Source organism: Acipenser ruthenus, chromosome 51 (genome assembly GCF_902713425.1).
Source record: "Acipenser ruthenus chromosome 51, fAciRut3.2 maternal haplotype, whole genome shotgun sequence".
Taxonomy (NCBI): domain Eukaryota; kingdom Metazoa; phylum Chordata; class Actinopteri; order Acipenseriformes; family Acipenseridae; genus Acipenser; species Acipenser ruthenus.
Window position 1 is genome coordinate 1,510,453 of NC_081239.1, and position 9,942 is coordinate 1,520,394.

The 9,942-nt window shown below is 44.3% G+C and overlaps 1 protein-coding gene and 1 non-coding gene across 2 annotated transcripts; both read right to left on the minus strand.

Moving 5' to 3' along the window:
• On the minus strand, positions 1-6,273 carry LOC117967861 (programmed cell death 1 ligand 2-like). Its single transcript, XM_059015686.1, has 8 exons — positions 5,756-6,273; positions 5,324-5,373; positions 4,348-4,692; positions 3,610-3,888; positions 3,375-3,479; positions 2,668-3,007; positions 2,261-2,334; positions 1-2,029 (listed from the first exon to the last, which is right to left on the minus strand). Exons 2-8 carry the CDS (start codon positions 5,370-5,372, stop codon positions 1,797-1,799), a joined length of 1,425 nt encoding a protein of 474 aa, XP_058871669.1. The 5' UTR covers position 5,373; positions 5,756-6,273; the 3' UTR covers positions 1-1,796.
• Positions 6,274-7,333: 1,060 nt separating this feature from the next.
• Positions 7,334-7,408, minus strand: LOC117970517 (small nucleolar RNA SNORD30). The gene has a single exon (XR_004662887.2). It is a non-coding gene; the product is annotated as a small nucleolar RNA SNORD30 (small nucleolar RNA).
• Positions 7,409-9,942: the final 2,534 nt, after the last annotated feature.

Genomic DNA, 9,942 nt, shown 5'->3' on the forward strand with positions numbered 1-9,942 from the left:
TAAACTTTAACAGCATCGGTTTATTATATACTACTATTAGCAAATATAGCAGTAATGAAACATGTGTACATGGAGAACTTTGTGTAGTAGGACTTAAACAGTATCAGAAAACTTTCAAAGTACAAACCACCCTTTCAATGTTAAACAAAACCATTGCAGCTGGTAGAAAAGAGAAATATCACGTGTCTGAGTAGCTACAAACATAATACCGGTTAGAAAGACAAGCCTTTTCTACCGAACATTGCTGAATAGATTTAAGAGGAAAGGAAACAGAAACAAAACAAAGATCTGCCTCTAAATAATTAGACTGCTTATTCAGAAAATCTGTGCGGCTGCACCTTACATCTGTACAGTAATATTTGCACATCAATGTTTCAGTCTTGGTCTTATAGCAAACATAACAAGTTAAAAAAATAAATAAAAGTTCAATACAGTTCCAAAAAATAAGAGATCCTGTGACAGGGTGGCTGGGTGGACAGAGAGTCTGTGACAGCAAAACTGCAGTTTAAGCACTGCTGTGCAGGTTTCTTAAACAAAAATAAGAAAGCAGAACACAGCTCAGAGCAAAATAAAGGTTATAACAAAAACAATCACGTACCACAAAAATGAACAAACAAAAGAACCGTCACCCAAGCAGTGCTATCACAGTGAAGTTTTTAAACAGTTCAGGAGCGTGTGTCTCTCCTAGGCTCTCTGCCTAAATGGAGTTCTTTAGCTCCCTTAAATACCATGTGGCCAGGGTTGATTGAGAACGAATAATTCAATCAACACCTGGCTACACTCTGCCACCACCACCAAAAACACACCCAAGACAACCAGGGCTGGAAACCCTGCCATTTCTAACACACACTTCAGGGCTTTACACATTCAGGGCTTCTGCCCTGCCACAGATTCAATAAAGGAAAAAAATGCTCTTAAACAAAAACTTAATGGCCATTTTTGTAATCCACAACCTAGCAGAAATAAAAAAAAGGTTTGATCTCACCCGGTCATAGTGAATCAGCTGTGTAGCTCCTCCAGTTCATATCCCGCTGGGAATCTCATATGGTTGAAATTTATTCTTGGTTCGTAGCAATTTAACAGTGATTCAAAGTAGCAAAATAAATAAATCAAACTGAGGGGTTGTTAGAGAAAATGGCACGTGAAACTTTTCAAAAATGAAAGACCTGCATGCTAGTATAACTGTATGTCTGTTGCTCTATTAGTCCAAACACATATTGAAACCGGTAGGATAAATACGCTGACCAACAAAAAAACAGCTGCATGCAACACACAGACTAACACTTTTAAAAGCTTTTAGGAAAAAAACAAACTACGTTCTCTTTCTTCAACCACAGCAGGAACAGCAAGTCACCTCAATACCTGGCTTTTTTTTGTGCTTTTATACCTTACCACTAACAAGCTCCAAAAACAAAGGAAGCTCCGTCCCCTACGGATAGCAGAAGGGGCCAAATACAACCGTGCATAGCCAGAAAAATGTTGTTTTAACCCTAATATAAAAGGGTACCAAGACATGAGTTACACTAGATGCCAAAGGAGTTTTAAAAAACTAGGCAACAAAAAGAATATATGGAGATAAACCAGATGCATTGAACGTGAACTAGATTGCCTGGCCAGGCTTACTGGCATTCATTTAAGAATGAGCAAGTGCTGCGCTTCTTGCAGCACATTGTGTGGCGGTTGCCACGTAGTAATGCCATTGTGTGTCGACAGAAAACCCTCCCAGACTATTTTTAATTGGAATGACTTATACTGTACTGTTTTCCAGGATACAGTGTGTGTGTGTGAAGGATACATCAATTATCCTCTATTAAGGGCACCGTCTCAGATTTTGTGTCAACAGCCTCATCAATACAGGCATTCATGAAATCCAAAAACTCCTCATCCCTCTGTGCATTTCTCTTGGGGTCGTGTATCGTGTAGTTGTGAAATGAAAACACCCGTTTACTCCCCAGATCCTTGAAGAAAGGTTCCAGATCATCTGCTTTTTCAAAGTTCTTCATGGTCAGCGCAGTGAAAGGGTATGAGCCTAGGAACAAAAAATAAAATGCAAATAATTTGATCACTTTGCTGTTCCTTCCTCTGGCGAAGTCCATTGAAACTACTTGTGCAACAGGTATTACGATCCCACCTGAAACCCTTTTTGCTGCTCTTTTCTTTAAGTAGTGTCAGGTGGGATCCTAATACCTGCTGCACAGCGTGTGGTGTTAGGATAAATAATGTTTAAGAAATTTGTTCCAAACTAAAAAAAAAAATGTACCTGTAACACTTTTAACGTCTTCAAACAGTTTTTGAATTTCATCTTTGGTTGTTGCTGTCAGCTTGTTGATGCAACTGAAAGACATTAATATGATCTGTGTCACATGACATGATCTTCATTAGGAAACAGCACAGGCACATTGTGAGATGCAGGACAGTGCATGGGCAAGCTTTTTGATTAATTACAATTCAGTAAGTGCTCTAATAGATATGTACAGCAGTCCACGCGTTTTGGAACACTTCCCAAGAGAACTTTGAATCAGTCGTACATAAAGCCCATCAGAATACCAAACCAACAGCCGTTACCCTGCTAAGAAGAAGTGTACCTTTTCCAAGACTGTGTCGAGAAAGCCGTCTACTTTAAATAACTTTAAATGGTGATTTAAATACAATTATTATTATTTTTACCTGTGCACAAACACAAAAGGGCGTCTGTGACTCTGGGCTTCCTTTCTCCACTTGTCCAGGTAGGCCTCCCTTTCGTCGGTCCAGAACCGGTCCTCCTTTTCCAGCAGTGCTCTGGTGAAGGTGATGTGCTCCGTCAGGGGCACCTCCTCAGGCTGGGCATAATAAGGGGGTTCCTTGTCAGCACCAGCCAAGTTTTTAAAGGGTTCTTCAGCCTTGTAGGCAAACACACAGGAGTTGATGACCGACCGCACCGCATGGTGTGGTCTCCCAATCAGAACAATGACCGTGTGGTTTGAGCAACTAAAAATCCTCTTCCGCATTCTGGCTCGATTCTGTTGTCCTGAGAAACAAAAACAAATGGATATAGATAGGGTTATTTAGTTTGAAATATTCTAGTCAAAGGTAATTCATGAAACAGTGTCCCGTTTGAAGATTTTTTTGAAGTGTTTTCCAATGCGGTATGCAGAGAAATGCAACAATTGAGTTTAAAAACTAAACTTTAAAAAGCAACACTTTTTTCTGGTTTACAACATTAAGAGTGTGGCAAGAGTGCAGTACAGAATTCATTTCATTACAGGTCCATTCAACATTAATGTAGTAAAATTCAAATTTAAAAATGGACCATCAGTACCCTTTTCCTTTCAGGGTGTGCACACAAGCACATGCAGATCAATAACTGCAAGAGGGATAGAGAAGTAGAACAGCACCTTTGAGATACCGGTATATCATGAACCCAACAAAAGCCAGGATGAAAAGGGCGACAGGGATTAGGGTTGATGTCATTGTAATGTGCTGATCATCGGTCTCTTGTCCTGTAGAAAAACAGTAAAACATATTCCATGAACTCTTTCAACACTGCAGCGCTGTCCGGCTCATTTGAAAACAAGTTTTTCACACAGTATGCAGGCAATACTCCCTGCTGCAGGTGAATAACACATTTACCTGGAGTGACTCGCATGCAGTTGGTTTTGTGTTCTTGGAGAGGCTGGTTCCACACTGCACAGCAGATTGTTTCCTCTTCAGTAAAACTCCTTGTTAATTTACTCACAACATCATACAGCCCCTCTGGATTCAGTGTGTGCTGCGTGACTGAATCCGGAGTGTAAGTCATCCCACTGCCACCGGTCCAGGTCACCAGCGCAGGAGGGAAACCATTTCTAGAAGAGCAGGTGAAGGAGCGAGTGTCCAGGGCTTCTGTCAACTGAGGGGGTCCGTAAGAGGCTGCAAAGAGAGAGACGCTGCTTAGGCAACAAGAGCAAATGCAGTGGAACGGACAATAAGAGGGAGCATCCTTTCTCTTAGGGGGTGAGGGAGGGGGCAGTTCAGTCTCCACACCTCAAACCAGCCCTGGACTGCAGGGAACACCCTTTCTCTTCAGGTGTGAGGATGGGAACTATGCAGAGGGCACAAAGTTAAAAATACATACCTAGAACAGTTAAAACAGAGATTTTACTGTAAAGACCACCTGTCAATATGACATTACATTCATACTCAGAGTTTAACAGTTATTTTAATATTTAAACAGTTTAAGTTTGGTTTGCCATGAATTTAAATGTATTTCTCCATACATTGACGGTGGAAAACATCTTATATAAAGAACTATTATTTATTTATTTTTTTTAAACAGTGTAGGGTGTGAGGGTGGGAACTATATAGAGCACAAAAGTTAGAAATACATACCTAGAACAGTTAAAACAGAGATTTTAGTGTCAGGACGTTCTCTCAATACGACAGTACATTCATAATGCCCATCATCAGACATCTGCACGTTCTCAATGAAAAGGGAGGCATTTCCCTCTCTCAATTTATCCGGGTAAACCCGCCCCCTCCTGGAGGCTGTCCTGTGCTGTAGCTGATCCACGCCACCAATGAAGTGCTGGATCTCTATGCAGTTTGAATTCTCACAGTGGAGCCACCATACAGGCTCGTCTTGTCTCATCCTGGCAGCGTCAAACATGCATTCGATCCAGACATCACTGCCGCGGACCGCTGTGATTTTTTTCACAAGACTCCCTCCTGAAAGAGCTTGGATGGAAAAACAAGATTTTCAGTAAGTTGCAAGTCAGGCATTAATATAACTGACAAAGGAAAAGATTGAGACTTCAACAAAGGGTTACTGTGGAGAATTGAATTCACATAACTCCAGCAGGAATGACTGAATATTATGGAAACAGCTGTTACTCAACTTCTCACTATAGGTATTAATACTTTCGTAAATACTGTCTTAAATAAGTCTTAGGTTATTTTCAAACATTGGTTCCTTTTTGGAGATAAAGGAATGTCTTCACTTAATAAATAAATGTTTACCTGTAATATACAGCACCTTCAGGTGTTGTTTAGCCTGTTGTGTTTTTACAGTTGTTGGTATTAGCGGTTTTAAATTGAGTCTGCACAGTGCAGGTCAGGTATTTCTTATCTTTCACCGGAGATACAACAGGTGCATAAACACGCCCACGGAGAACCCGTTTCATTGGTAAACAGCGCCACTCCTCATAACCACCGAGCGGTGGAGCTGTTTAACAACGAAACAAACACACAATACTCATGACCGAGATAAACACGGACATTGTTTTAAATATTATATTTGTATTTATCATTTCTATATGTAATTATACATACACGTGTTAATAAATGTTAATAAAATAAAACAACCTACCGGTACGTTTAACAACCAATAAGATCAGCCCAACGACGAAAAGCTGCATTCTAAAAGAGAAATAAAGTCTGAAAACCTGTTTAACACATTTAATATATTTGAACATGTATTTGTTACAGGCATTGCCTACAGGATAGATGTGTGTAACTGTACAGGTGTAGTAAAGCAGCATTTTAGTATTTTTTCACGGATATAAAACAATCAAATCGCTGTTTATTAATAATATATGTTTAATTGGACATGATAGTTTAGCAGTTGAGCTCATTCGTAACTGCAGTGTTCCAGTTTGTTATGCAATGTTACGATTCCAAACAGAATATTGCTTTCTACCTGCCCAGAACCTCGATACGCCTCTCGGGGGTTTCCGGCGAGCTCAAGTTGTATTGTCCACAAGTTGTCCTTTTATTCTGTAACAAACAGAAAGAAGCTTACCTGCAGGAAAAGGGTTTTTTGTCCGCCGACCAAAAAATATTCTTGTTAACTATGAATATATGTCCAGCAGCCTAGTTCCAAACAGAATAATCTTGTGTTCAGCCCGCAGTGTAAGAGTTCGTTTACTTCTGCTTGTGACGCAGTTCACTCACTTTCTTCCCTTAACGTTTAACGGCTGCTGTTGTAATTTATAGCCAATCGGGTGTTTGATGCCAACAAGCGACAGTAGAAGTCTCTCAGCACTACAGCTGCAACATTAAGTAGTTTGCATTAATGCATCCATTATATTTATTCTGCATTGTATGCCCTAGAAGTTCCGGTGTCTAAAATACTTCCATTTGTAAATATAAGTTCGAGAGTCCCACACAAATGTATAACCCCGCCCTTCCTTCTGCTTGTTTGCTATCAGCTGCTGCAGTTTCGGTTTTGCTTCTGTTTTCTTTTGATGTTTAAATGGCTGCTGAATTATAACCAATCGCGTGTTTGATATACCAACACGCAGGTACGGGCGTCAAGGAAACTAATAAAAAAAAAATCCAAAACACTTTAAAATTGAACTGGAAAATAGGTGGTCACTAATGTGATTTAAATTGAAAATAATAAATGCTATTTTGTAATTTAGATTTTTTTTTTAAATAGTTGACACCTTCAACTATATAAATCACATTGCTAGCATCACATAGCCTACGAATGCCTGCTTGTGCCACTCTAAAAACTCCAAATTGGGAGAAAATAAAATAAATTGGAGATTACTAAATTTAAAAAAATACTAAATTAAAAAAAGGGACACAAAGTAGAAGCATCCACTGTCCTGAAACTACAACGCCCAGGATCCTCTTCTGTTCACCTGGGCAGCCATGTCCTCCAGTGGAACGTTGTGTAAAAGAAAAGTGATGACATCAGAATAGAACACAGCCGGGAGATTCTAGAACTGCTGGGAGTAGGAGCCCATCAGTAATGATTAAATCAAACTGGGGCGGTAATTAACCTCTTCACATTCACATTACAATAATGGACTCTTGAAACACTTTGGCAAAACATCGCAAGTCTAATTAAGAATGAGAAGATGGTCTGTAAACTCTGGGGTAGAAGCCGCCCTGCCAATGGGGGTGCAACGATACTCTGATGTCAAGATCTGTATGGAGATATACGATGGTCCTGATAGGCTACTTGCAAGATTAATAATAAGATCATTTCATGGACTATTGTTCAGGAGTGTGTGCATTCCTATTGAAACTGTAGAACCACACTGAAGAACCACTTGGTCTGATGCAAGGAGCCGTGCTTCTTATCTGATCACGATACAGCCCCTTCGTACAATGCAGAGCACAGAGAAAGCATCAAGACTCAACAGTTAATGACAGCCCTGCCAGCCAGCCAACACTTTGTGATAATTCATATTCTAGATAGAACCATGGTACAATCCTAAAGAAGTAAAGTGTATGCAAATATTATAAGTATGGCCTGCAGAAAACTAAATGCAAGAACAAAAGTGCTGACCTTTTATTTACAATGAGCCTACAGATCCCCCCCACCCCCCAGGATAAGGTTTTATAAACCTGTACCTGTGTGATCCTGCAGCTTCAGGTATTCCGATCTCTCAACAGGAATAATTCAGCCGAACGAGAGTCCATACGAAAAATCACCACGAATGCACGGTGGTGCCAACCCCCTCTAGTGGCAGCTGCCGGACCTGCATCTGAAGCCATTTGGAATGGGGTATGCAGTCACGTTCATTAAAGTGGTAAATAAATGAAAGGCATCTCTACCACTGCTTTGTAAGTGTGTGTAGACCAGAGCAGTATTAAGAGTAGATAGATACACTGCATTCTTAGTACGTAGTTTATTGAATATTGAAATGGTTAAGTATAGAAATGTACTTATTGAAGGGGAACATTGAGTCGCTTCAACTTAAGAGCATTGCTTTAAATACTCTTAAAGTGCAGTGAGATACTCTGCTTTCTTCGTGCTGCTCAGGTCTACGCACACTTGCACAGCAGTGAATAGTGTTAGGTAGAGATGCATTTCATTTATTTACCACTTTAATGAACGTGACTGCTTATCCGATTCCAGCTGCCACCAGAGGACGCCGGCACCACTGTGAATAGGGCGGTGCAGGCTCAGATACTGCCACCAGAGGGCGCCGGCACCACTGTGAATAGGGCGGTGCAGGCTCAGTTACTGCCACCAGAGGGCACCGGCACCACTGTGAATAGAGCGGTGCAGGCTCAGTTACTGCCACCAGAGGACGCCGGCACCACTGTGAATAGGGCGGTGCAGGCTCAGATACTGCCACCAGAGGGCACCGGCACCACTGTGAATAGGGCGGTGCAGGCTCAGTTACTGCCACCAGAGGACGCCGGCACCACTGTGAATAGGGCGGTGCAGGCTCAGTTACTGCCACCAGAGGGCACCGGCACCACTGTGAATAGGGCGGTGCAGGCTCAGTTACTGCCACCAGAGGGCACCGGCACCACTGTGAATAGGGCGGTGCAGGCTCAGATACTGCCACCAGAGGGCGCCAGCACCACTGTGAATAGGGCGGTGCAGGCTCAGATACTGCCACCAGAGGGCACCGGCACCACTGTGAATAGAGCGGTGCAGGCTCAGTTACTGCCACCAGAGGGCACCGGCACCACTGTGAATAGGGCGGTGCAGGCTCAGATACTGCCACCAGAGGGCGCCAGCACCACTGTGAATAGGGCGGTGCAGGCTCAGATACTGCCACCAGAGGGCGCCAGCACCACTGTGAATAGGGCGGTGCAGGCTCAGATACTGCCACCAGAGGGCGCCAGCACCACTGTGAATAGGGCGGTGCAGGCTCAGTTACTGCCACCAGAGGGCACCGGCACCACTGTGAATAGAGCGGTGCAGGCTCAGTTACTGCCACCAGAGGACGCCGGCACCACTGTGAATAGGGCGGTGCAGGCTCAGTTACTGCCACCAGAGGGCACCGGCACCACTGTGAATAGGGCGGTGCAGGCTCAGATACTGCCACCAGAGGGCACCGGCACCACTGTGAATAGGGCGGTGCAGGCTCAGATACTGCCACCAGAGGGCGCCAGCACCACTGTGAATAGGGCGGTGCAGGCTCAGTTACTGCCACCAGAGGGCGCCGGCACCACTGTGAATAGGGCGGTGCAGGCTCAGATACTGCCACCAGAGGGCGCCGGCACCACTGTGAATAGAGCGGTGCAGGCTCAGTTACTGCCACCAGAGGGCACCGGCACCACTGTGAATAGAGCGGTGCAGGCTCAGTTACTGCCACCAGAGGGCACCGGCACCACTGTGAATAGGGCGGTGCAGGCTCAGTTACTGCCACCAGAGGACGCCGGCACCACTGTGAATAGGGCGGTGCAGGCTCAGTTACTGCCACCAGAGGGCACCGGCACCACTGTGAATAGGGCGGTGCAGGCTCAGATACTGCCACCAGAGGGCGCCAGCACCACTGTGAATAGGGCGGTGCAGGCTCAGATACTGCCACCAGAGGGCACCGGCACCACTGTGAATAGAGCGGTGCAGGCTCAGTTACTGCCACCAGAGGGCACCGGCACCACTGTGAATAGAGCGGTGCAGGCTCAGTTACTGCCACCAGAGGGCGCCAGCACCACTGTGAATAGGGCGGTGCAGGCTCAGTTACTGCCACCAGAGGGCGCCAGCACCACTGTGAATAGGGCGGTGCAGGCTCAGTTACTGCCACCAGAGGGCGCCAGCACCACTGTGAATAGGGCGGTGCAGGCTCAGTTACTGCCACCAGAGGGCGCCAGCACCACTGTGAATAGAGCGGTGCAGGCTCAGTTACTGCCACCAGAGGGCGCCGGCACCACTGTGAATAGGGCGGTGCAGGCTCAGTTACTGCCACCAGAGGGCACCGACACCACTGTGAATAGAGCTGTGCAGGCTCAGCAGGCTCAGTTACTGCCACCAAAGGGCGCCGGAACTCTGGTTCGGAGCGTATAGCATTGTGTCATATTCAATGATTTATATGTTGATAAAAGTAGAGAAGTCTCTCTGTCAGGTCACGCTTGCTATGATAAAGATGATGGTTTCATACGCACAGCGCATGTCCACAAAAAAAAACTATCTAAAAAAACATTTTTACAAAATGCCACACAAAACCCAGGAAGTACACTTCATTCACGCTGCATTGTACAGGTAGTATTTCTCTTTCATTGATAAAAGGAAGG